This window comes from Netta rufina (genome assembly GCF_964035555.1).
Source record: "Netta rufina genome assembly, chromosome: 2".
Lineage (NCBI taxonomy): Eukaryota > Metazoa > Chordata > Aves > Anseriformes > Anatidae > Netta > Netta rufina.
Window position 1 is genome coordinate 110,138,662 of NC_140124.1, and position 26,095 is coordinate 110,164,756.

General features: G+C 36.2%; 1 protein-coding gene across 1 annotated transcript in view; it reads left to right on the forward strand.

The window, feature by feature from the left end:
• RBBP8 (RB binding protein 8, endonuclease) overlaps window positions 1–24,676 on the forward strand; it is a 36,272-nt gene extending 11,596 nt beyond the window's left edge. The window contains exons 5-20 of the mRNA XM_084283121.1: window positions 1,363–1,458; window positions 3,354–3,466; window positions 4,194–4,269; window positions 7,488–7,657; window positions 9,136–9,237; window positions 10,300–10,397; window positions 11,052–11,179; window positions 11,908–12,793; window positions 12,882–13,008; window positions 14,079–14,179; window positions 15,215–15,326; window positions 16,300–16,470; window positions 17,077–17,146; window positions 18,224–18,320; window positions 22,021–22,162; window positions 24,422–24,676. Of these exons, the coding sequence (XP_084139247.1) occupies window positions 1,363–1,458; window positions 3,354–3,466; window positions 4,194–4,269; window positions 7,488–7,657; window positions 9,136–9,237; window positions 10,300–10,397; window positions 11,052–11,179; window positions 11,908–12,793; window positions 12,882–13,008; window positions 14,079–14,179; window positions 15,215–15,326; window positions 16,300–16,470; window positions 17,077–17,146; window positions 18,224–18,320; window positions 22,021–22,162; window positions 24,422–24,519 (2,587 nt within the window). The 3' untranslated portion in view covers window positions 24,520–24,676. The remainder of the gene's footprint in view (window positions 1–1,362; window positions 1,459–3,353; window positions 3,467–4,193; window positions 4,270–7,487; window positions 7,658–9,135; window positions 9,238–10,299; window positions 10,398–11,051; window positions 11,180–11,907; window positions 12,794–12,881; window positions 13,009–14,078; window positions 14,180–15,214; window positions 15,327–16,299; window positions 16,471–17,076; window positions 17,147–18,223; window positions 18,321–22,020; window positions 22,163–24,421) is intronic.
• Window positions 24,677–26,095: the final 1,419 nt, after the last annotated feature.

A 26,095-nucleotide genomic window follows, 5' to 3' on the forward strand; every position in this document is an offset into this window, starting at 1 on the left:
GGATCATAAACTGTCTGTTAATAAGGAGAATAAGCTGTAAGGTTACCAGGACAGTCTTTGTTCCTAAGGACGTATGATTCCCCATAATGCGCAACTGCTTACCAGCGAGGGGCAGTTGTGTGTGCGTGGGTCCACTTATCTCAGCTGGAGCTTCTTTCCAGCTCTGGTGCGCCCATTTCCAGCGACTTTCTGTACGAGCTTCTCTGAGCAGTTTGCTGAGTTTGGCCAAACCCATCTTCATGAGGTGATCAACGTGCCTGTTCCTGTCCTGGTCTCCATTCTGCTAACCGGTCCCTATTCATTCCTTTTTCCTGCTTCTTTATTGATGACGTAACTTCGTTATATCGTGTTGCCTTTTTTTATTATCTTGAGGACAGGCTCCCCTCTTATACCCTTCTCCCCACAGCAGTTCTTTTCAAAATAACTTCGCATATAACAGCAACGGCAAACACCCAGAAACTTCCATGCCTTAACGGCTGGAGAACAAGAAACCTGAGACTGCATGGAGTCTCCTGAATCACCCTTCTTTGCTCCCTCTAAACTCTTTTACATTCCTGATGGCATCATCGTTAAGAGTCTAATGTTATTATCAACGATGGGGCTTGCCGACCCCCATGGCCACACTCCCACATCTCCTCCTTCTTTATTAATATCAACTGTCTTCTCGACATGAATTACCACTCCATATATATAATAACTATTCTGAGGAGGAGGTGTTTTTCATTAATTAAACATTCCTGTCTTGTAGAGAAGAAATTATACCAAAGTTCTTCTATTTCTGAGATGTTTGGGAAGAGAGTTTGCTTCCCATTCGTGTTCTGGGAATTCATGTTCTGTAGCCTGGCAATTGCTGCCTGAGGAATTAAACCTTTAATGGCTCTTGAGATTTATTATAGCTTTACAAACCTGTTGTGGTTTGCCGTGGTACAGGTTGCACTCACTGCTTGAAAAAAGAGCAAAATGACCTGGCTGCAAAAGCCCACAGTTAGCTCCCCAGCAGCTCAGCAGGACAGTGCCTTAAGAAGCACTTGAGCTTACATTCCCTGAAATTGTTACTTGAATACTATTAGCTTTTATGCCTTGACTATCATCAACTGATTTTTTTTTTGTCCTGAGCAAAGATCAGATTTATAGAAGGTCAACTCTAGCTGTAGAATTAGAAACTAGCTGCTACTTTTCTAGCTCAGACTTCTCTAAATTACTATTCATCAGAAACATTTGCTTCATTTTTCTTCAACTTACTATTTTCTGCTGATGGTCAATTGAATTACCCAAGAGCATGAAAGAAAGAATTCTTTATTGGAAAAAATAGAAGCTGTAACCTAAAGTTAGAGGTAATGCTTTTTCTCTGTTTGATTTTAGGGATGCAGAGAGGCTTGAAGAGTTTTACACCAAGAACCAACAGCTCAGAGAACAGCAAAAGGCGCTTCATGACACTATCAAGGTTCTAGAAGACAGGTGAACCAGTGTTTTTTAGCTCTGGGATTTGTTGTGTTTTGTTCTTTCAGAATAGCTCCGTATGCTTTGCAGGTTTGAATGTTTGGTTTTTGTAAACCAGTCCATTTCGCATACACTCCAAATAGTGTGTTTTAAAGAAAAGTGTAGAATTTGAATTCTTCTGACTGAATTATTATTTTGCTATTTTCTAAGTGCTTAGCATTTAGTTCAGTAAAGACAAATGGAAGTTAAGCAGATCAACCTGGAAGGCAGACAGACACATTCTTTTTCATTCAGTTTTTTAGACATAAATTTGATATCAGTCAAGAAATAATACAAAACCCAAAGGTGAACTACACAACGTATTTTGAAACAAATGAAATAATTCATTAAGAAAACTTTCAGTTTTGGGGTCTTATTCCATTTGTCTGTTTTATATTAAATTTAATCATTGGTTCTGTCTCTTGCCACTGACTCAGCCATTCTGATCACCTTTTGACCTGTTCTCCCTTTCCCTTATCTGCTTCTGTTTAATCTGGTATAGCAAACCAAAACCAATTGACATGAAATCACAGTGCATTTTTTCATCTTTTAAAAAAATGATACTTGTTTTTGAATGTGTGTTAAATTTGCCTTTGTTAGGCTCTTAGAAGCTTTCTGGGAACTGGAGATCATTGCAAATGAAATTATTTTCTCACGTTCCTGCATCACCACAAACATCAGAGCTGTGATACTCAAAACTTGCTTTTAGCTCTGATTGTCTGTAAAAGGCAGTAGGCATAAACTTGTAGCCAGGCAGGTAATAAGCTTTCACAGTGAACAGGTAGAGACATTTGCGCAGTGGATGGAACTTTCTAATCCCTTAGCAGAGGAAATACATACTGGAAAACAAAAAAATTGTATTTAAAATTGTTTATTTCAGGGAGATGATGATAGTGTGTTTATTATGCAATCAGAAAAGCTAACGTGAAGAGGCTTCTCAGTATTTTACCTTTTCCCAAATTCCACAATATTAAAATACTCATAAACCAAGATGGCTTTTATTTCCAATATAAAACTGCATAATTGGAAATTTAGCTATTTCTTGTTTCATGTGCTAACAGCAGCAAAGCAGAACTCTTAACCAACTGTTGTCTTGCCTTAGAAGGCAAATAATCTGGCTTTCACTTAGACAATACTACTACTTCTTGCTGTGTACCACAAATAAATACCGTTTAATTAACATCTTTAAACTGAACACAGGTTTCACAGCATGAATGAATGTGTCAGGTAAGATGTACTGATTATTACGAGTCCTTTTCTGACCACAGATGAGCCTTAAACAACTGATCTAGACTAGCAGAGACAGTGGAGGCAATGTCTCAATGAAGCCTTTTGGATCCAGTTCGAAGTATTGGTGTCTAGATAAAGGTCACGTTTACTTGGCATTTGTTACAGACTGAACTGTGAATTTGTCCTTTTTATTTAATTTCTTTGCTTAACGGCATTGATATATTCTTCTTGTGCATAATTCTTAGGCAAAAGAGTAATCAGGGTTACTAAAGCAATTGCTTATTTGTATTTGCTTGAAATAACTTTTCCTATAATGAATGTTAATTTATATCTGACCAAATTTGTATTAGCTTACCTGACAGTCTTTCAGCAGCAAGGTGCAGGATGCTCCACTCCATGAAAGTACCACAAACGTGTTGTTTTAGAAGTAACTGGTACCTACAGCCATTTATGCAAATGAGAGTGCGTGTAGATACAGCTGTGTCCCCACATAAATCTGCAGTACTTACAACGAAGTGGTGTTCTGCAGAGTTGTTAGAAATTTTCTAGTTTTCACTGTTCAAAAGACCAGTTAAGCGTGGATATCTGTTTTGCACATGGCAGTATTTTTATAAAGCTTTTTTTCCCTCTTAATTTTATTGTAGGTTAAGAGCAGGATTATGTGATCGTTGTGCTGTAACTGAAGAACATATGAGAAAGAAACAGCAAGAGTTTGAAAATATCCGGCAGCAGAATCTTAAACTCATCACTGAGCTTAGTAAGTTCTGTCCACAAGGCTGAAAACAAAACAGTATGTTTTGTGAACGCATCCTTCATGAATTCCTGTAACTTGATAGAATTTATACATGGTATGTTTTTCTAAGACCAAGAAGTTCGGTCAGGGGGTACTTAATTCTACAGTTTGAAAATAATTTAACACAGATCAATTACTAGTCATTTGAACCACCTTCTTAGATTAAAGTGCTAATACTGAAAATAATATTGAAGTGGAAAATCTTACATTGTAAGGTAGTTACTGGAGTTAAAATGTGGCTGCTTCTGTTTATTCCTGGAGTCAAGACACAAAATGACTGATAGCTAGGTTTCCTAAGGAAACCCTGGCTTCAGAAGTAACTGGTGATGACAAAATAGCAAATTCAAACAAAAGTTACCTGCGTCAAGCTTGTGTCCTGTGGCAATTTTTGTCTACAGAGCTGAATGAACAATTCATTCATCTTTACAACACTTGCATGCACGTGGGCAAAATTAATTAATGATTGTGTGGAACTAATGTTGGGATCTAGTAGCTGTGACGCCTTTGCCATTGTTAACAATCATTTTATAACATTTTTAGTGATGAACTTGAAAACTCAGTTTGGTAAGCCACAGAAGATATGTGCTATTAGGGTTTTAGAACTGATTCTATTTCCTTAGAAGACCTGAGAAAATGAGATCTGATACGATGTTACCATGTGTGAATTGATTTTGTTATGCATTAATTGCAGTGAATGAAAAGAACAACTTGCAGGATGAAAATAAGAAGATAGCTGAACAGTTCCAGCAATTGCAGAAGGAATTGGAGTAAGTATTGAGAATTGTTTTATTTTGTTTTTAATCTTGCTAGTAATGTCTGGGGATATAAATAGTAGCTTTCAAGTCTTTAAAAACTTTATTTTGCTCTTTTCTAATTGACTGGGAAAAGATAGCCTAATGCCACTTGATATTAACAATGTAAAACTAGCATCTTTGTGTTGCAGAATTGTTTGCTTTTTAACTGTGTAAATGCAAAGAGGTGTTTTCTGTAAATGGAAAGAGATGGATAAATCTGTTGTACAAATTCTGTTTGACTTAATTTCTCAAAATGATTCTGCTTGTTTGCAGTGCATAGGAAAACCTTACCTCTCGTTCTTTTATTTTTTTTGTAGACCCTTTAACAGATGTTTCCTCTTAGGGTAAGGCTTTAGAAAAGTAGTTTCTCTAGTAGTCAGAGTCCCAGGATCTTTCAATAAATTTTTGAAATGAACTTCTGATAATCTTAAAATTTTAAAAAGAAGAAAAAACTTTGAAAGAAAGTCATAAAAATAGCGAGCTACAAATAATTGACTGTCAGATTGTACTCTGGTATGCTACCAAGAATGTACTGTATAATGCTGTAGTTAGTAAACAAGTACTGTACACTCTGTAAGGCAGAGGTTGTATTCTTTTCTTGTCTATCTGTGGTCTGACGTGAAATTTATCTCAATTTTGGCTATCTGTGAAGAAGTTACATGTGGGCTGAGGCAGTGGGATGGGATGTATGGGCTTGATATGTAAGGTTTTTTCGGCATATAATTTCTTCTTATGTTCATTAGAAAGTAACCTTGTTGTCTGAGTAAAACAACTTTTTTGTACAGTTTGAAAGGCCTGTGGTTCTATTCCTTTTGTATTTCTCTGTTTGTCTCCCATCTCTTGCACCTTAATCATCCTATTCTTTTTCTGTATGCGTTTCATCTTTCCAGAACATACTTGATAACACTGGAAATATTCCTCTTCAAGACCAAGTAGTACCAAATTCCTATATCTTTCACTTTATAATTCCTTTTCAATAATGGGTCTGCTAAGTAGCTTAAAAGCAGTTAGGAACTGGCATTAAAAATATTAATTGATGCCAAACAGATCCGTCCAAGTTTACCAGTTTGATCCCTAGTCTTGCAATTTAGCTTCCAGTAAAAATCACTGGCCACTGTAGGAAAGCTGAGAATGATCAACATAACACCAAATTATTTGGTCAGCATGTTCAGTGGATACGTGGGTACGGAGTTGTGTGGATTAATTGATTTAACAAGGATGGTTCTGCTGTTTGTAATAGAGCCACCGCATTTGGTTGTGGCCTATTGATCTAAGTTGTTCAGTCTAAGTAAAGTAAGATAACAGCATGAAATGGGTGCAAGGTAGCAGGTTGTTTCTAGTGTGTGACACAAAATCAGGATTTTGCAATCCCGTGTGTTCTGTTCCCAAGGCTTAATATTTTAATAGAAAATCTAAGAATCCTGTATAAAAGTGAACTTTCAGAAGAATTGCATTATCTGCTCCTTTATCAGATCAGAATTTCATTATCTATGGATGGAAAGAGCAAGAAGACTTCTACAAAAACGTTTTCTGTAATCTCAAATAAATGCTTCCATAATTCAGAAATGATTTAATGCATATTTATGATGTATGTATGGCAAGTTCTTTTTTTTTTTTTTTTTTTTTTTCTGGTGGCATTTAAGAACTGTCTCATCTTACGTGGAAAAATTTTAGGCAGGCTAATATGTCATACCAGGCTGTGCCAGTAAATTTAAAGAGAACTCTGTCAGCTAACTTAAATTTGTGATGTAACTGGATTAATTCACTGTTTTTCTGCATGTTTTGATCGGTTCCTGAAGATATTTTCAATAGATGGCACAGCTTCCAGTTATGGAGTTTTCTGTGTAAATGTGCTAAAAAAGAGGAATTACAAAATTGCACAATGGAATACATCAAAGTGTCAGAGAAGCAAATAAATGCATCAATGTTTGTTTGACTAACGTTCACAGTTAGTCTCAGTAAAAGGCTGAACTTTGTAAGAATTCTGCTTGTCTCAAGCCAGATACCTTTTGACAGTTAACCATGACATGATTAACTTATTTTATGTAAGATACCATGGTTCATTTTAATGCAAACAGAAATATCCATATTGCCTCCTCTTCCCTTAGATGAAAACCTTCCATAGAATCATAGAATAGAATCATAGAATATCCTGAGTTGGAAGGGACCCTTAAGGATCATCAAGTCCAACTCTTGACACCGCACAGGTCTACCCAAAAGTTCAGACCATGTGCCTAAGTGCACAGTCCAATCTCTTCTTAAATTCAGCCAGGCTCGGTGCAGTGACCACTTCCCTGGGGAGCCTGTTCCAGTGTGCAACCACCCTCTCTGTGAAGAACCCCCTCCTGACGTCCAGCCTAAATTTCCCCTGCCTCAGCTTAACCCCGTTCCCACTGGTCCTGTCACTAGTGTTAATGGAGAAAAGGTCTCCTGCCTCTCGACACCCCCTTACGAGGAAGTTGTAGACTGTGATGAGGTCTCCCCTCAGCCTCCTCTTCTCCAGGCTGAACAGGCCCAGTGACCTCAGCCGTTCCTCGTACGTCTTCCCCTCCAGGCCTTTCACCATCTTCGTAGCCCTCCTCTGGACACTTTCCAACAGTTTCATGTCCTTTTTATACTGTGGTGCCCAGAACTGCACAACTGCACTTCCATCCTTCTCTTAATTTCCTAACTATAATCTTTGGCCCATGTTTTCTCTTGAGAATCATTGGGAAAAGTGCTGCCAAAGATGACCAAGCAGGCAGAGTCGGATTTCCTCATGCTTCTTTTGCTGCCTCTTCCATTCTCCACTACCACCACCATATGGCTGGGAGTGATGCCCTCATTAAATACTGAACAAACTCTCTTTATAAAGTTTATATAAAAACTGAAATTATTTTTTCTTGCTTTCTTGCTGTCTAGATAGAGTTTTTGGAAAAAGAATACACAGTTAAGCTAATTTTTCTGTACTGAATCTGCAACATAGTATCAACTATGAAGAGCTAGGGTTGCAGGCCGTTCTTGGTTTTGATGGAGCAATTTTGGATTTGTTGTTAAAAGTTCTCTTTTAGTATTACTTCTTATGCACAGATGTTATTGGGATGGCTGTATCTTCTAAATTGTGCTTTCTTAAATGAAATGCTTGTCCTGCTTGCTAAAGCTCTTAATTTTTCTGACTTGGGTTTTGTTTGACCTCCTACTTTGGACTCCAGGGAGCAAAAACAGCAAGCGTTGGAATTAGAAGAAGGAGTCATTCCAGATTCTCCAGTTCTGACTTCTTCATTTTCTATGGTTAATCGTATGAGAAGGAAAAAAGAGAACAGGCATATCCGATACACAGAACATACGCATCCAGATTTGGAACTTAAGGAGAGCAACAGTGGTAAGAGAGTATTACTGGGTTTTTAATACATTTTATTGCTTAAAAATTTACTTTTAAGGAAAAAAGACACCTACACTTGATTGCAAAGGGTAAAAACATTTTTTTAAAAAAAGTCTCAGTAATTCTTTTGCATGTCTTTTGGTTTGTTTGTTTTTTTTTCCCATTTATGCAGTAACATGAGACAATGGAGGAACGGCTTTAGCAGCATCTGTTTTATCACCAGTATGCTCAGAGCTTGTCTTAACCTCTTATTATTCTACATCCACATGTAAATACAACAGAGTTTTTTAAGCCCATAATGCTTATTTAACTCCAAACTGACCCAAAAATCTCTTAGGGTTTGATTTGTGTGTACAAAGCTACATCACCACCTAGTGGAGAGTGAAATAAATGTTTTGGCACATTCAGCAATTATCCTGCAATTAAATATTACTGAAACTGACAGATATTTAATTCTAGTAGCTACGTGGTCTTTCTTTTTCTAGTACTGATATGCTGTTTGCATTTGTTTTGTGTCTAAGTCCAGAAGTATTGTGCACATTTAATTTCTGGACTTGCTTCTCTAATGTCATAGAAGTAGCTTTAATGTGTTTTAACCATAAGAAGTATTTTAATGAATGGCTTGTATTGTAATGATACACAGGAAATACAATAAACAATCCATGTGCTTTTAATGCATTAATTTATCTTCTGAAATAATAATAATAAAGTATTTTTTAAAATATGTGATTAGATCTAAATATAAGCCTTGACTAAAAGCTTCACAAGAATAGAAGTAGTACAACTATGGGGTAGAAAGGGTGGGTTAGTTATTAGTGCCTTTTATTTTAGGGATCTAAGTTTGGTGCTGTGAAGTTTACCCTTTCTAAACATACCTACTTCTGTACTTTTTGAGTAAAAAACAAAACACACACACACAAACCAACACTAACAACACTTGAGCTACTAAATTAAAACGTGTGTGAAATGGTGTAAGTACCTTTCTCAGTTAATGAATAGCTAGGGAGAACTATTGGTGTCCGGATGGAAAGGACGACATGGCAAAAACAAGATTGTTCATGATTCAAATCTCATGTTTTTCACTTTTTCATTACCTTAGCTGATGCAAAAATTTATCGTCTTGGACAATTTACTCTTCAGTAGTTTGATGCTGTGTTAACAGGTGAACTATAGATCAAATACCTAGTGCTTATGCAGCTTGTGTAGACAGTGATGTAATTATGTCAGCATTGTTATAGCTGACTGACTGGGGACACATCTGTGAGACAGTTTTAATATGAAATATTTGTGTTGCTATGACAAATGGGTCACCTTAAAATGAAAATAAGCAGATGTGCTTAGATGAATGGACCTACTTACATACCAAAATTCATTTTTAAGTGCTGTTAAGATCAGGATCATGGTCTGTGTGTACACACAACTGTCAGAACAGAATATCGAATTTCACCGTGTGATAATGTTTATACAACTTTTCCTAGAGTTTGGAAAAATTCCTCTCTATTCCACACAAGTGAACAGTCACCATGGAGAAGAGATACTAGTGGCAGACACCTGTGATCCACAACTGTCCCCTATACCAAGTAAGTATATTAACAGATCTTGTACTAATTCTATTCAAAATGAGGAGAAAATATTGTAAAACTGAGGGGTCATCAACAACTGAGATTAAAAGGAAGTTATGTTTAATTACAACTGCTTCTGAGATGCCTATCCTGTCTCTATGCCACTAGATATGTGATCTGGTGGCATCGCGCTAGGGCTTAGAGTCAAGAAATAAAAAGAAGCTCAGTGTGGCTCTTCCTGCTGATTTCTTTTGTTTTGGTCAACTCATCCAATTGTCTTATATTGGATTTTTCAACAATAAGATTAAAATACTCTGAGAATTGCACTTAGTCTGAAGCAAGTATATAAAATTTGGAAGTGATTCTGTTAATTTCTCCCTTTTCTATAATTGTAAATTGGTATAAGTGTTTAATATAGTCTTTAATAAAGTCTTTCTATATCCCTGATCTTATTTTATTTTTTTCCTGTGAAGTATTTAACTATAGATGACAGAGAGAGTCAATGTTTTGGAATTGCTCATGTAGGTCAGGGTTGTCATACTCTAATTGCTGTAATTTCATATTGTATTATTACTTCACCCCAGTTAAGTAAACTGAATAATGTTAAACCCCTGAAAGAATGGAAATTCATCTCTTTTGTGTTTTTATTAAGAAAATAAGAATAATAATAAGTGTCACCTTGGAAATACACTGCACAGTCATTTTACTATAAATATTCAGTTTTAGTATTCTACATGCTACTCTCATACTGCTCCTGCCCTGGACTGTGAATTTGAAATGTAACCTCTACATAAAATTGTCTTTTGTATTTTAATTTTGGGGTACCACACCCAAATAGGAAGTATATTTCTCCTTAAAAATGCAGCAGTTTGCCCTCGGCATAAATTCTATTTTTTACCCCTCTGCTCCACTCACCGCATCCAGGTACGATTTTATCTAATACAGGTCAAACTATTTCCATAATGATCAGATTTTAATTTGTGATCTTTTTAGTTCTGAGTTTATACCGCCTGTGTAAGTGGAATAAGATCGTATAACTTGTATTTAACTCATTACGTGAGCTTCTCTCTACTTATAAAGGTAAATCAAGGATGGGAGGCTATCCTGTTCCAAAGCCATCTTTTAACTTGGCTGCAGTTGTTGCAGAAACAATTGGACTTGCTGTTCAGGATGAATCTGTAAGTAATATTCCCAAATTTCTCATGTAATCAACTTCTATTGCCAGTTGTTTGAAAACACTTTGTTTTCTCTTTTGCATTAAAATTCTGCAAAAAGTATTCAAAGTTTCCAGTAAGTTCACTCTAGTTTGCTTTGGCTTACTTAAGAATTTCTGTAGCAAGAGCAGATGTAACTGTGCTCACCTGTCTGGCAGCTAGGGAAATGGGAGGCTCATGGTTCCTGCCATGTACGCATCTTTTAAATTTGACAAGGACAGTGGAGTAAATCCTTGGATCTGCCAGCCTCTGTGCAGCAGTGACGTCTAACACACTAAAAAAGTTTACTTGGTGATAAGACTGGTGACTTGGGTGAGATTATTTAATAATTTTTGCTTGGTAAGTACAGTGAAGATGATGGTATACAGACAATTTTTTTCTTAGACAAAATGTCTTTGTGTGCACATTTGCATAAGTGAACTTTTGAATTTCCAGAAAATTTTCACCAGTGGCTTTTAAAGAAATTTTATCTTTTCATTTGTTAATTTTTCAAAGTTTCGAACAGTTCTGTTTGAATGGGACTTAGGAATATTTATATACAAATCTAGCATACCTGTAAATTTTAACTCAAATAACTTCTTGTGCTTCTGTTCTTCGTTTTTCTTCACCACTCTCAAGGAGTCCCAGTCTGTACTGAATTCTCCCCGCACTAGTACTGTTGTGAACCAAGCTCCAGAGAGCATGCAGTCTGAAGACTCAAGACAACATCCAGCTTCTGAATCAAGAAATGATGACAACAGTTTAGGGTGTGTTTCCACTCATTAATAATATTGTTCTAAACAGCAGTTTGCTTTAAAGCTACAGACACAGAACTAAGTATTTTCATATTATATGGGTTTCTTTCAAGTAAATAAGTTGTAATTTGGAACTGATAAAATACAAAACTGTGGACTTTGCTCTCAAACTTCTGATACAGGCTTTCTATGTACGCAGTCGCTCCCTGAATGATTTCTTTTGTTTTATTGTTCACAAGTAAAAAAGAGTATTTAAAAAAAATACCTTGCAGATTTTTCCTTCACTTGCAGAAGCTTTGAGAATCTGTTGTCATGGTTATAAGATCTGTACAAGAGCCTAGATAGACTGCTTTCACAGCCATTCCCACTTTCCTCCATTTCACTGCATTGAAAGGTAGGCAGCCTTTTGACAGGAGAGATTCCTGGGTAGACTTAATTCTGTCCTTGGTTCTCAGCTGAATGTGGAATAGAATTTCTCACTGTGCTAAAATGAAGGACAAGGTCTGTTTTTACTTGCCTTTTACATCATTAAGTGCAACAATATTTACTTCCTAGACCAAAAATTTCCCTTTTTCTTTTTCCTTCTGTTTTCAGTTAATGCTAGTTAATAATTTCAGTTAATACTCTAACAGCTTTAGTGCAGAACATCGATAGGAAATGTATAGTTTTTATATGTCCCTCTTTCTTCCCCCAACCCCCTGCGTACACCAGAAAATTATTTAATGTCTCACTGTATTCAGTTTTTTAGATGCATCTCAGAATACTCCACCACATGTTGACTGGGATTCTCAGGTAGCTTCTCCTGTTTTTGGAGCTTCTAGCAACATGAAGAACAACTCAAGTACATGTCATACCCCTTGTATTTTAGATTCAGGATTGAAGCCTAATGTCAAAACCAACCTCTTCAACAATCCTTCCAGTTCTAGATCTCATAAAAGCAGATCAAAATCTGAAGATGTTGCTTTTGTTGCGCCACTGAATCTTGGAACTGAAATCAGCTCAGTTATCAGCCAGGCCTCTATCAACAGGCAAATGGTTGTGAAAAAGAATACTAATGAGGCTGTAACTTGTGTTGGAAACACTTGTGCAGCTAAAAATGAGGTGATCAAGAGTGATTTCCTTCTCATACACCAGAAGCAGCAAGAAGGCAGGTGTGCTAAGAGAAAGAAAGTTGAAGACGAGCATGCATTTAGCTGTGAAAAAACATCCTTCAACAAAGAGAACTCTGTACCCTTTCAATCAGATATTCAGCATGTTAATGGGGAACACACGGTTGATAAGCCCTTGGATCTGTCTGATCGCTTCTCTGCAGTTCGTTGTCAAGAGAAAAAACAAGGGAGTGAGGAGACCTGTAAAAACAGACTGAAACAGGTGACTCTGCATGATGTTTTTTCACAGCTAAGGAAGCCCCTTCCTGAGGGTCCACCCTCTGTTCAGAATGCCAACAATGAGAGCTCTTCGTTTGGCAGAGACTTACGAGAGGAACCCTACGTACAAGAGGCAATGCTGGGAAAAACATTTCCAGATAAGAAAAACCAGATCCAAATGAAAGAAGAAATCCCTCCCTTCAAAATTGCACCGCTGCCGAGTACTGTAGACACAGAGCAACTTTTTGATGATGTAAAGGTATATTTTTCTGACTTTTTTTTTTCCTTCTCCTTTGAAATGGTGTTTTTAAGTTTTGGGAAACAGTGAAATTGCAATATGTTGTTAGGTTCCCAGTGGCCATGTACCAAACAGAAAAAAAGCAAGAACAGGACATGGAGAGTCTGAACCAGCATCTGTGCTTCAACCAAACCCTTGTAGACTATCAAAAAACAAAGCACTGCAAAACGAACAAGGTAACTTAACGAAAATGTTCCTTTTATTCCCTAACCTCGCCAACCTATGCTGTGGCTGAATACAGTTCTTTGTATCTTCTTTCCTCCCACGTTAATAACTTTCTCAGTTTAGTCTCATTCTATTCAGCGCTTCTCAAGATCACCTTCAGCTTTTCAACCTGTATCATAATTTACTATACTTCATAAAGTTTTTCTTCTTCCTCCCCTGTATGATGAATTTATCATTGGGATTCAGCTGTAAACTCAACAAGTTAGGAAACCTTTTTTTCCTCAGTTATTTAGTATTGTTATTGCTGCACACAGTATCTTACTGAAGCATGTCAATAACGTACTGAAATGTCAATAACATACTGAAATTAAATCTCAGGAAGTTTGAGTTTAAAATGTTTGAAAACGTTTCAAGATTCCCAATGACCTATTAGTGCCTTTAGTAATGAACAGATTTCTGACAGATGTTTTATTTAGAAGTTATGTTCTTTCCCATAAGTGATCCCAGTCCTAAAATTTGTATTTTTATAACTGGGATTGTCTCAGTACTCCTTAGCTAAAATGTTATGCTGCATATTTTATGTAGAAATACTTGCATTATAAGCTTAAAAATCTTTAAGCAGTTGGTATTGTCATATATCTTGTAATCTAGACCTCTGGTTCACAAATCAGGAGGAACCAGCTCTGGAACCATTGTTCCAGACACTTCTCTACACTTGTGGTCTAAGACTTAATTTCTGTGGTCCTACTGATCTAATGCTCTATCCAATTTTAATATCACTTGATTTGCACAGTACAGAGATTTTACCTGCAAGAGTATTTGTTAAATATTATATACAACATATAAACACAAAGGTATGGTGTCCTCTCTCAATATGACAAAAAACTTAAGATGTATTTCCGAATCTTCAGATAAAATTATTTATACCAAATGAGTATGTTTATTATTTGAGAAAAATCAGTCCCTAAAACCAAAGATGAATCGATGAAGAGAAAGCCAACTTGTGTTTTAGATACTATCAGATGGTGTATCCAGAGTTTAATTCTAATCATTTGTCTTTTTTGTCATATTCTGTGTCCAGACCTGAAAGATAAAACTTCCTTAGAAAACCTTCAGTGGAGCATAGACCCGGGAGCTGACCTTTCGCAGTACAAAATGGACGTTACTGTGATTGATACAAAGGTAAACTATCTCTTGCACCAAGTCAGCATGTTCCATAATATTGGAAAAAAAAGCCTCTAGAAGTAATGATGACACAAAACAGGGAAGAGTAGCTGATGCTGTGGGGCCATTCAGAGGGACCTGAAGAGTTGGGCAGTGAGGAACCCCATGAAGTTCAACAAAGGCAAGTGCAGGGCCCTGCACCTAGGGAGGAATTACCCCATGTCCTGTACAGGCTTGGGGCTGACCTGCTGGAAAGCAGCTCTGCAGATGGGTCCCTTCCAACCTCAGCCATTCTGGGATTCTGTAATATCATGAGCTTTATTCTGGGCAGTCCAAAACCACTTGCTAACAAAAATCCTTTGCTCCTTTGAGATTTGTTTGCACTCCTAAAACGTTTGTTTATGCATAGTACAGTATAGTTATCCTAAAACATTTCAGCCGTCTTGTACTTGATAAACTTTGCCATGTGGTATTCAGTACGAAATTGATTGTCTGAAGAGTATTTAGGTGTTTATGTTAAGACAAAAAATATTCTAAATCTCATAATTTTTCCATTGAAAGCATTCCTGGTGACATGTCTTCAAGCTAATGGAAGATGTACAGATCACGACTACTATCCTTCTTTGATTTGGGGGCACGTTGGTTATTAGAATTAATGGGTTCACTAAGAATTTTCCTGAACTTTGTTTGCTTTGTCTAGCTTGAGAGCTATCAAAGAGTTTCGAATCGACTATTTTGAAATTTGTCAGTGTTTCATTGCTACTTATTTTTTTCCTTGTAGAATTTTAACATAAAAACTTTAAGGAATTCATTGTCTATCAAATAATGTTATTCACCCAATGTATACTTCCCATTTCAACTTCAAAACAAGTTATTCTCTTATTATTATTTTACATCTTTATCTTAAATACATTACTGCAGGAAAAAAAATAACCACAGTGTCCAAAAGTTTTCAGTAACGGTTATGAAAGGATTTTATATACACAACAATGATAATGACTATACCAGTTGCTTCTGAGTCCAATTATCTTGTTTCCTTATTTTTTTATTCAGGATGGTTCTCAGTCAAGAATTGGAGGAGAAGTTGATATGGATTATACGTATGTTAGTGACAGTGTACTAATAAAAATGAAAAATCAAGAGCAAAACCAGGAAAGCAGTCCAAGTAAGACTTTTTTTTCTTCTTTGGTTCACTTCTTGTGAAGCAGTAAAGAATAAAGGATATTTTTCCCCATGTGTGGTTAGATTATAGGAAGTGGTTTACAGTAAAAGACACGTATTTATTTTTCAGTTCACAAAGATAAGTCTGTTTCCTAATAGAATCAATGGTGTCTGTTTGTTTTAACTTACCTTGTGTAAATAAGGTTTGTTCTGAGACAAAGCTAGTACCGTGCTTTTATATTGTTTAAGACGTTAAATACTTTCCATGTTCTGACCTGTAATGAACATGCTTACAACTAAGAGCTTGGAAAGTTTGCCATGGAATCAGATCAGGATTTCTGTGACCAATTTCTAAGACCAGTTTCATTTTTAATAGTATACAAGTGGAACTAGTGCATTTAAAATAAGTCCAGGTGTATTTATATCACATTTAGTGTATGATAAGTGGTGAATCATGGCTGCATGGCAGTGACTTTCAACAGTGGTTGTGGATTTTTTCATGGGGGGGCCACAGTGTTTTGGATTGTTGTTTTTTGGGGTGGGTTTTCTTTTTTTTTTCTTTGTTTGTTTCTATTTTAAGCCATTGCAGCTTGATCACATTTATGTAGTTTATTTCCTACCTAAAGAAAATATTTCCTTCTGCTTGGCTTAAGCCGGAATTACAACAACAACAATCTCATCTATGTATTTCTAAGGTTAAAGGTATATGAAAGAGATTCAGCAACTAATCAAAGTTTAGAAATGGAATCAAGATATCTTCATGAAAAATTTGAGTTTTGTACACATTTAAAAGATTCATGGAAAGGTTGCAGAAAGAATAGATGTATCAGTATTGTTAAGTTAATCACTCCTGGAGTTGGAAGTGGATGCTAATTCTTGATATCCATTCAGTCAAAATATGCGTTCTTAAATTGTTGAGAGACTGATGTGGATGTTCATTATGTTGTTGTGTTTTTTTTTTTTTTTTTTTATAATAGGAGGAGAAAAAAAAATAAATGATACCATAACAGAAATGTTTGATCGGACGAATGATGAAGAATATGAATCATGCTTACCAGAAGATGGTCCTTCTGCATGTGATGAAAAAGAAACTCTTCATGAAGAAGAGCAGGATAAAGGAATAACAGTAGCAAGCAAGAAACTAAAGAGTGGGATATAATTTTTTTTGTCTTTGTTAGACTGATCAAACTGCGAGAGTTGATTTGAAGTCAGGCTTTGTTCTGTGGGAACAAATATGCCACTTAAACTCTCAGTTCATTTTTTGTAAGTTCATGAATTGTAATGGCATAACAAACCAACCTGAAAATTATTTTGTTGGTTGGTTTACGTTGCATGCACACAAATATGGGAGATGTAATGGAAGTTGACATAGAAGCTGTATGGTGAGGTGACTTTTAAAGGAATCACCAGTTTTTGGCTGTAAATTATGATTGTAATTGCTTGCTTCCTTTGTTCCCCTGCCTACACTGAGATTTCTCAATATTCTGTATTTTAAGCAACCTTTCCTTTGCTATTCTGCTCATCTTCTTTGCTTGTCCATTGCTCTTTTCCTTCTCTTCCACTAATGCTTTTTGATCACTGGTTCAATTCTATTATTTCTACTTTTTCTTTGAATCTGCTGCCTCAGAGCAGCGTGCTCATGGCATTTTTATAGTTCTTAATAATTTCCAGCTTATCATTTTGCAGACATTTCTCTAGGCAGTCTGTTAACCTTATGTGATGTGTAATTTTTTTTTCTTCATATATATTTACAGAACATGAGGATAAACAAGATAAAGCCAAACAGAAAGCTTTTGTGGAGCCATATTTCAAAAGTGATGAAAGGTAATTTGCCTAATAAAAATAGAAATAAAAGTAGGTTGTTTAAAGCAGGGGTTTTAAGGCTCTTCATTTCCTCCCTATAGAGAACTTGTTCTTCCATAAAACAAAGCTGTTTGTATGTAGCTTACTAGCAGCTGAAGTTGCACAGGTAAAACACAGTAAATTAGATAAAAGATGAAGGGGGGGATACGACTGAACACATTGAGAGGCATTTCTATCCTAATTGCTGAAATGAAATGAATAGTATTTCTGCTTTTTATAACCCTGTTGAATGAAGCATTTTGTACTCCATGCAGTTTCTTACAGGCAAGTAGCCATGCATGACTTTATCATCAAAGAGGCTAGGGGTTGCTTGTACAAATAAAAACTTCCTTATCTCTGGCATTTTCTTCCCCTTCCTCTAGGCAATAAATGAGGAATTGTAAGCAACTGTACCTCGTAGTGCTTCCTTTGTTGCCTTTCTGCCTAATCATCATTGGTAGTCTGAATCCTCATTTCATAATGATATTATGGCTTTCAGTTAAGTAGTTATTGGCTTTGCTTTTTCTTTTTTTTTAACACCTCAGCATGTTTTCTTTGCAGAGGAAGATATGTTTAGTGTGTTCTGGTTTTGAAAAAGAGCACACTGGCAAAAAAAAAAAAAAAAAAAATTAAATCTGTTCAGTGCTTGAACCAGACAATATATTCCTCCTTCAGAAATCAGAGTAAGAACTTCTTTGTCCCAGACAAAATACGTATTCTTCTTCAGATGTATTTTTTGAGTAATTTAGATCAAGTTACTTACTTTCATATTATGAAAAGCCATAAAAATCTGAGACACATCTGGGGGTATGTTAAGGATCATAGTATATTTTAAAAACCTTTGGTCTGTTTTCCTTATGGAAATAATGTTATTCATGTATGAAGTGCAGTAAGTTTGGGTTTTGTAGATATTTTGTGATTTTTTCTTTTCTTGAAACTATACATTCTTGAAACGATCCATTATTGTACTGTAAAAAAAAAAAAAAGGGGGGGGGGGAATTCCTCAGACGTACAGAGGAAATGAATGTACAATCTTATGAAAATATTTTTGCTTTTCAGAAAGAATACTATGTTAGATTTTCCTCATATTGAGGTTATTCGTAAGAAAGAAGAAAGAAGAAAACTGCCTGGCCATACTTGTAAGGAATGTGAAATAGTAAGTACTGCTCTGAATTTTGGTCTTCCAGCTCTTCTGCTATCTAAGTTAGGAAGTGCTATTGAAATTATGAGTCTGGTTGTCATTTTTAGTGCATAGGTGAGCAAAAAATTGTCCACCAAAGCTGTTTATCAAGTTGTTTCGTTGTTTTTTTTTAACTGTAGCAACTGCATATAACTTTTTTTTAAATGCCTGTATGAAGCTAGAAACTTCTCACAGTATAGTTCCATACTGTTGAACCAGGTTTTGTTACTAAAAGATACATTAGCTAGTCAAAGCATGATTTTAAGCTTCTGTAGTTCAACAAAATCTACTGAAATTCACAGGTACTGGAATAAGTATGTTCTGTTTCCTGTTGTACACGTGTCTTGATTTCTGTTTTGTTCCTTGTTTTCTGAGGGGTCTGTGTTTTCAGATAGTTAAACCAGCATAGGTGCCAATGTAAATATACATACAAATGTTTAAAAAAAAATATTTGCCTCTGCAGGGAAAAAGTGTGAGATTTTAGGGTTTTCCATTTGTAAGTTTTCCCTTCCTTTAAAATTACTGAACTGCTTTCAGATACTTTGTATAAAGATAAAATATTGACACAGTTCCATGTATAGTAAGGTTATTTGGTAATGTATTTGGTTACAGTAGACTTTCAGGCTGGAGTTAATTAGGCAATGATGTAATAAGTAAACATGCTGCAAGTGTGACTTATACCCGGAGTCTTTTCATATAATTTCCACACCTGTATGGAACCAACATTTTTCATAGATTCTCCTGCTGTTCACTTTACAGTTGTATTTACTTAGCTGAAGAAATTTATTGGAGTGCATTTTGGACAAAAATATGTTCCTGAAAAATATCTGTGGTAAAACTCTTTGAATAAAAATAAAGTTTTACAGTCAACTTATAAATACCATTTTCAGGAAAAAAAAAAAGTGTTTAATTTAGAAAGTTTGAAAGAAAACAGGATGCTGGGATGCTGAAGGGATGGGGAAAAAATAAAAACCCACAAAACAACAATAACAACTTTAGCCTATTTTGGGGGCTTAGAGACACCTGTTAACTGTTTCAATTTCCTGCTTCTGTAAGCTATAGATCAGTCTATCCAGGTCTTGTTACTTCCTGGCATCTTAATTAGAATGGTGACTTTGCAAACAGTAAGAGCTTTGATTTTTACAATATTAGGTTGCTACTTTAAACTTCAGAAAATACTTTTTTAGTCTAGGCCAGTCAAGATGCACGTCTTAGAACATGCGTAATGCTTGGCTATATCACTGCTCCATAATAAAACTACCTTGGAATTAAATGCCTGTGAAAAAAAGGAGTGTTAGACAAAGCGTAAATGATGCTTTAAAAGTCTAGGCTTATTAGTGATAAGGTTTAGAGAAGTGTGTGAAGTCTAAGGAAATGTTTAGGGAGTGGGTAAAAATCAGTAAATTGTTTCAGCTTGTAAAAATCAGTTAATTGCTTGTGCTACAAGCAGTGTGAGAGTGGGTGGGATTACCTGTCCTTCTGAGCTGATATGAGAGATTTCACTTCTCTTTGTGCCTTGGCAAAGAGTTACTTAAGTCCTTTAAATCCTCATCACAAAATGTGGTGGAAGCATCTCATTCACTTCGCAGCGTAAAACATGTGGTACGATGTCTTGCCTTGTTATGATGACTTTGTGATGGTATCAGAGAAAAATTGTATGGAGGAGTTGCTGCTTGTAAAAGTGACATTGGTAAGTGTGATTAAGTCTAGCTACACTTTTAAGCAGGAGAATGAGTCAGATGTTTTTATATAAATGTAGATTACACAAATGAGTAAATACCTACTAAACCAGTGACTAGCGTTTGAAGGATTTGCTCTCTTTTTGAGACTGCAAATAAAGGTGGAGCTCTGTAAAGAACTCTTCCATGGTGAAGGTACTGCAGGATGAGACTTCGCACATGTAGAAAAACCTATCTTAAATGTTCTGTGATGACTGCAGATGCTGTGAATAGTGATCTCAATCTAGAAAACAGCAGACTTTTCTGTAGAGCAGACATATATGTAACTCATTCTTTGCCAACCCCAATACAAACTAAAGTAAAAAAAAAAAAAAAATTGCTTTCAAATTTATTTTGAATGCACACTTAGCTTGATTGTGTTTTTCTCATTTTCTTTTCCTCAAAAGTTCTGCTGTATTTTTCATTGTTCGATCCACAAATATTCCCTTGTAATCATAAACTTTTAACTCCTCCCCTTCCCAATGCAGTACACTGTAGATTTTTAGTAAGCTGTCTTCTAGTAACACGTGGGTTTCCTGATCAGCTTCCTGTACTAATGAGGGCTATTAGAGCAGAATATGTTCTGCTGTCACTCTTCTTGTAGAAGGGCAAGAAATCTGAACTGATACTGGGGGAAAAGCTGCAATTCCCACAGACTATAGAATCCTAAGATGAACCAAGGCTACTTTTCCTGGTTTGTACAGTAGTCACTGGCATTTTCAGACCTGTGGTTGCTCTCTTATCTACATGATCTTCAATATTTACATCTCAGGAATAAAAAGCTCTCCTCCACAAAATAATATTTTTTACTTTACCTGCTATCTGTTAGTAAAGTACACTAATAAATTCCTGTTGTTTTTCCTATTCCAAATAGGTTTTTCTGAAATACTACCAGTAGGTGGAGACAGGAAGTAATCTCTGTTGACAGAAATTCTGTTCCTTTCCTGTTTCCCACTCTAGATCACTTTTCAGCTGACTGAATGAGGTTTTAATTCTGCATTTTTTGAATCATAACGTTATCACTTTGGTGGAATCGTTTCACCACTTCTATGAGGGCCAGGTTTCTTGTGCAATCCAGACTGAGTGTTGGCTTGCCACTTGAACCAAACAATGCTTTCGGCTTTGAAAATACCACGGTACCCTGTGGTATCTAAGTGTCAGGTTGCTCTTTTAGGAGATACTAAACTAAAATCCTAAGCTAAAGAACTGCACCAAAAAAATCTGTTTTTTCAAGATGCTACTTAAGGGAACACACAGCAAAGAAACTTGGAGGGTGGCATATATACTTTTTCCTCTTTTCTGCTGACACAGTTTTTTTTAAAAAAAGAAATGGGGTGTTTGGGGGAGAAGTAGCTAGTCAATTTACTGCATGCTCTAGAGAATGTCCAGGTAGCTTCTGGAGTCCCAGAGGTCCATCACCGTACATTAAACTGGCTTTTGATGCACACCTAACTTGAGGATAATAAAGCAGGAAGCATTTTGATTTGTTATAAGCTCGGTAAGTTTCGATACTGCAAATAATCTTGCAGCGTGAATTTTTAGCATTGTATTTCATTGTTCTGTTTTATTTGAAACTGTAAACTGAAACTTTATTAGAGAATTCCTATCTAATTCAACACCTGTGTCACAGCTCCACAAAATCAGTCAAACTGTTGACATAAGCAACTATACACACTGCAAAACCTTGTACCTGTGGTATGTTAAATGATATGTGGTATGTTAAATGAAGTTAACAAACATGCCACTGTAAGGTTATGCTTAACCTGAAAATTCTGTAAACTTTTAGGATAATGGCCAGATGTTTGTCATGGGGATAACAAATCTTTACTCTTGGCTATCCTCACCCTTATTTTTAGGTAACTGTGTTGATGAACAATGATTGACAGTGTCATTATGTAAAGCAGTTGCTGTGTATGTATAAATGTGTTAACTTGGATTTTTCTTTTTCTAACCCACAGTATTATGCAGACATTCCAGAAGAAGAGAGAGAGAAGAAACTAGCTGCCTGTTCAAGACACAGATTTCGCTACATTCCTCCAAACACACCTGAAAATTTCTGGGAGGTTGGATTTCCTTCCACCCAAACTTGTGTGGAAAGAGGTTAGTGTGAAAAATGGCTTATAAAGCACTCTTAATGCTGATTTTTTTTTTTTTAAATGGTTTTCTGGATTTGTCTCTAGCTCATACAGCAGCCTTTCTCACCCAGTCTTTCTGAGCTCTGTTTCCTTACCAGCAACCATAATTTTGAAAGAATATTGTCCCTGTTTAGCAGCACCTTTACTACTAGGAAGAAGGGAACGTAGAGAAACTTTCTCAGAACCTAGATAGAGAAGGCAGAAATAATTGGAATTGTTATGGAACTTGAACTAAAGTTCTACTTGTCTTTGAAGCAAAGCAAGAACAAGGTCAACATTTTCAGAGGCAAAGGCTGAACTTAGTGAGGAGAGACAGGCAGCACCACTGGTCTCCTTCCTCTGTATCTTGAGAGCTCCTTAGCACAAAATGAAAACTGAAAAGTTGAGGGTCAGATGTGATTAGATGCATATATCCTGGTTATATATTTTGAAACTCAAAAGCTGTTTTTTGTGTTTTTTTAACTTTTTTTTTTTTAAACTTCTCAAGGGAAATTGTTCTTTCCTAAATATTTTTTTTTAAATCCTGGAGTTTGGTATAAAAATTAGTTTTCACTAATGGCTTTAAAACATGGTGAATTTGTACTGTACTATATGTACGTTTCTTCAGAAGTGGTGGAAGCCTGAGATACGGAGTCCTGTAGGAACTGTCTGTGAGCTGTTATTCATACTGGTTGCAAAACATTAATCTTCACTTATCTTCACCCATTCTCTTAACAGTTTCAGGTCAGGTGAAGGAAAATGTTGCCAATGTGAAGGGTTAAGAGAGTTACCAAATTGGCAGGCCATTAAGTTTCCTTGGGCTTGGTTAGGCTTCAGGAAAGCTTCCCCTCGCCCATAAATCTTTTTCTGGTATCACATATGGGAGAGTGAATCCATCAGTCCAGCAGGAACACTGCTGAATCACCGCTTCCTTTGTGCCTTGTCTCTCTCCTCCCTCTGTGTCCTGCTAGGTAGGGCTTGGCTGTGGCTTGTCCATTCCTCTTTTGCCTTAGGTAACGAGATAGAGTTTTCATTGTAGAGCCTTCTTTGGTTCTCGATCACTGTTTTTTAAGATGAACAAATCGTAGTCCTTCCGATCTTGGTTGCCTTGTACCTGTTGCAGCCAGTGAGGAAGCTGGTCTAAATGCGAAGCCGTGTCCATTTATAACATCAGGCAATCGAGGCACCGTGTTAGGGAAATTGTCTTTTACTACCCATTTGGAATCTGCTTGCATGCTTGTTAAAATGAGCTTCTGAGCAATCTTCTTGTTCTGCTAGGATAAGAGCTGTTTAGTTGTTAATGGTCCTCGACAGCATATTAAAGGCAGACTTTACATCTGCCCTTTCTTCGTAAAAAACATGTTGTACAAGAGTGCAGCGAGGACACTAGAGAGGCTACCGAACAATTGCAGTTGTCACTCAGAAGTAGGGGGGGATGTAGGGTGTTTTTTCTTAGTGGTATCTTGAACCAATTGGATTTTTTAAAATAACTGAGGGTCGTAAAGAAAGTATTTTCCAACTATGAAGTCAGAATCTACTCCTCTCGCTTCAACGGATGCTATTGCTGATAAACAGTAAGGGCTTGACAAAAGCCAGATGCTGTAACTGATCTGCATGAAGTGTCTGCTTACTGTCAGTGTTAGCGAAGTCGAGCATGTTACAGAAATTTCCTATACGCTTCCCTTATCAGAGAGCTGTTCAAAGGGTGTTTGATCTGTAGGTTACTGCTTGGCTTCTTCCAGATTGACAAGTCTAATAAAAAAGAATGCTCTCAAAACAGACACACGTACCCTTCAGACCCACGAAATGCATGTGCCTAAAGTTTCGTCTTTGTGACTAGGGAATACATTTTTAAGTGTTTTTTTTTTGTTTGTTTGTTTTTGCCAACTGAATTTGCAGTACCAATATACTTGTTACTCTTACATTATATAAAATCTTTTTCAGAAGAAAATTAAAAATGTGGTTTTGCACTTAGATGAACAGTTTGTAGCCTCCATTCTTCTCTTCAGTTTTACCTGTTGGTATTGCATTACCGTGCAGCCATCTACCAGGAAGCAGTTGAGTGTTTTCATTAATGATACTGCACCCTGGGATCTCCGACTTTCTCTCAAGTGAGAACCAGTTACGAGAGAGGGTAGGGGGAGGCATAATCAGCTTTTTTTCAGGGTAAACAAACAATGAAACTGAAGCTATGCATGTTGCTATATTGTATTGATTGCCTCATTTTTGTTCTTATTCTTCTAAGGATATATTAAAGAGGATCTTGCTCCCTGTCAACGTCCGAAAAGGCGGCAACCTTATGCGGTCATGTTCTCTCCGAAAGCCAAAGAGCAGAAGACATAAATGATGGGGAAGCAGGGCAACTGGAAGAGCATCTTTCCTGTCCTTAGATATTTATAGTTAATATAAACTTGAAATAGAGAACTGTGTTTTCCACAACGATAAATCATTTCATTAAATATGTAAATTTTATAAAATTCATTTGAAAATCTGAAGTATGTACCGGGAAACAAAACTATTTAATGTAAGTTTGTTTCATATTGTGTTAATACATTTTGTATTAATTTTTGCACCTGTCAAACAACAAGTCTCCTTTTTTTTTTTTCCTTTGAAGTCAACGGTTACAACTTCAGCAAATCCTGTCTGATCTTTGTGTTATTAAGTAACTTCTTTGAAGTCACCGAGATCACAGTTGTTCTTGCAAGGTCTTAAACGCCTCTCAATGGGAACAGAAATGCAGATTTCGTAGGGTGCTTTCATTTTGCACTGGATTTTTTTATATAACCTTTTTCTTATTGCAATAATAGTTTCATCTACTTGTAATAAAACTGGATTAAATATGAAAGGTATCTACTGTTAATAGTTTGGAAGTATAGAAATCCATACAGTCTAAGCGTTTTTCTTAAAATGTTGGGGCAAAATGTATAGCACCATGTTTCTACATTGTTTAAATTGGAGTATCCAATTTTTCTCTTTTTAATTTGCATCTGCTTGTACTCAGTTCTATGCTTTACTGATAAGAAGATAAGGATTGTTACTTTTAAATTTGGATGACAGCCATGCACGGAGTTCTCCTAGGCAATGATGATTGCTGTCCACTAGATTATGAAGAATTCTGTAGAGGTGTTTTATGGGAGAGTAAGAACATACGGTATCACAGAGGCAAGGTGTAATGCTTTTACACAGGCCAAAGATCACTATATGATACTTAGGAATAAAGTAGTGTTCTAGGACAGAGAAGAATAAAATGTGCAAGCAGTATGCAACCAAGGATAGGCTCAAACAAAGAGAATACTTTTTTAAAATGAGATCATAAAATAAGCAAATATTTATATTCCTTAAACCGAAATACAAGAATAGAAAGTATAGATAGATTTTATATAGTCGTATGAAGTGAAGATACATTTATTTGTATACATATATACTATATATAGTGTGTGTATATATAAATATATCTTCTTATTCATATATTTAGTTTATTTAGATGTTTGTGTGTTTATAAAAAAAATGTATTTAAATATTTGATGGATGGGACCATGTAATTCCTCATGCAGTTACTACAGGAGTGGCTGTAGGTTCTACTGGTGGAGAGGTTATGGCATATCCCTAAAAAGACAAAAATAAAAAAAAAAATCTAGGCCGCACGAAGAAGAAGCACAGAACCCTCTTAGGTTGATGACGTAGGCCTTGCAGAAAAATAGACTAGTGTATCCGCAGGCACTGTCACCATCCTACCTGCCTGATTGATTGATTTGTTGCCTTAGCATCACACAGGAATGTCCTATTGTGTAGCAAAGGCAGAAAGCCAAATAACAATGAAAATCATTAGTCATTTCTATGTTTACTAACACGTGCTGGCAGCAGATGTTTACAAAATTGTAAGCAGTATTCATTTCTTGGAGCAGTTGGTCAAAGAATC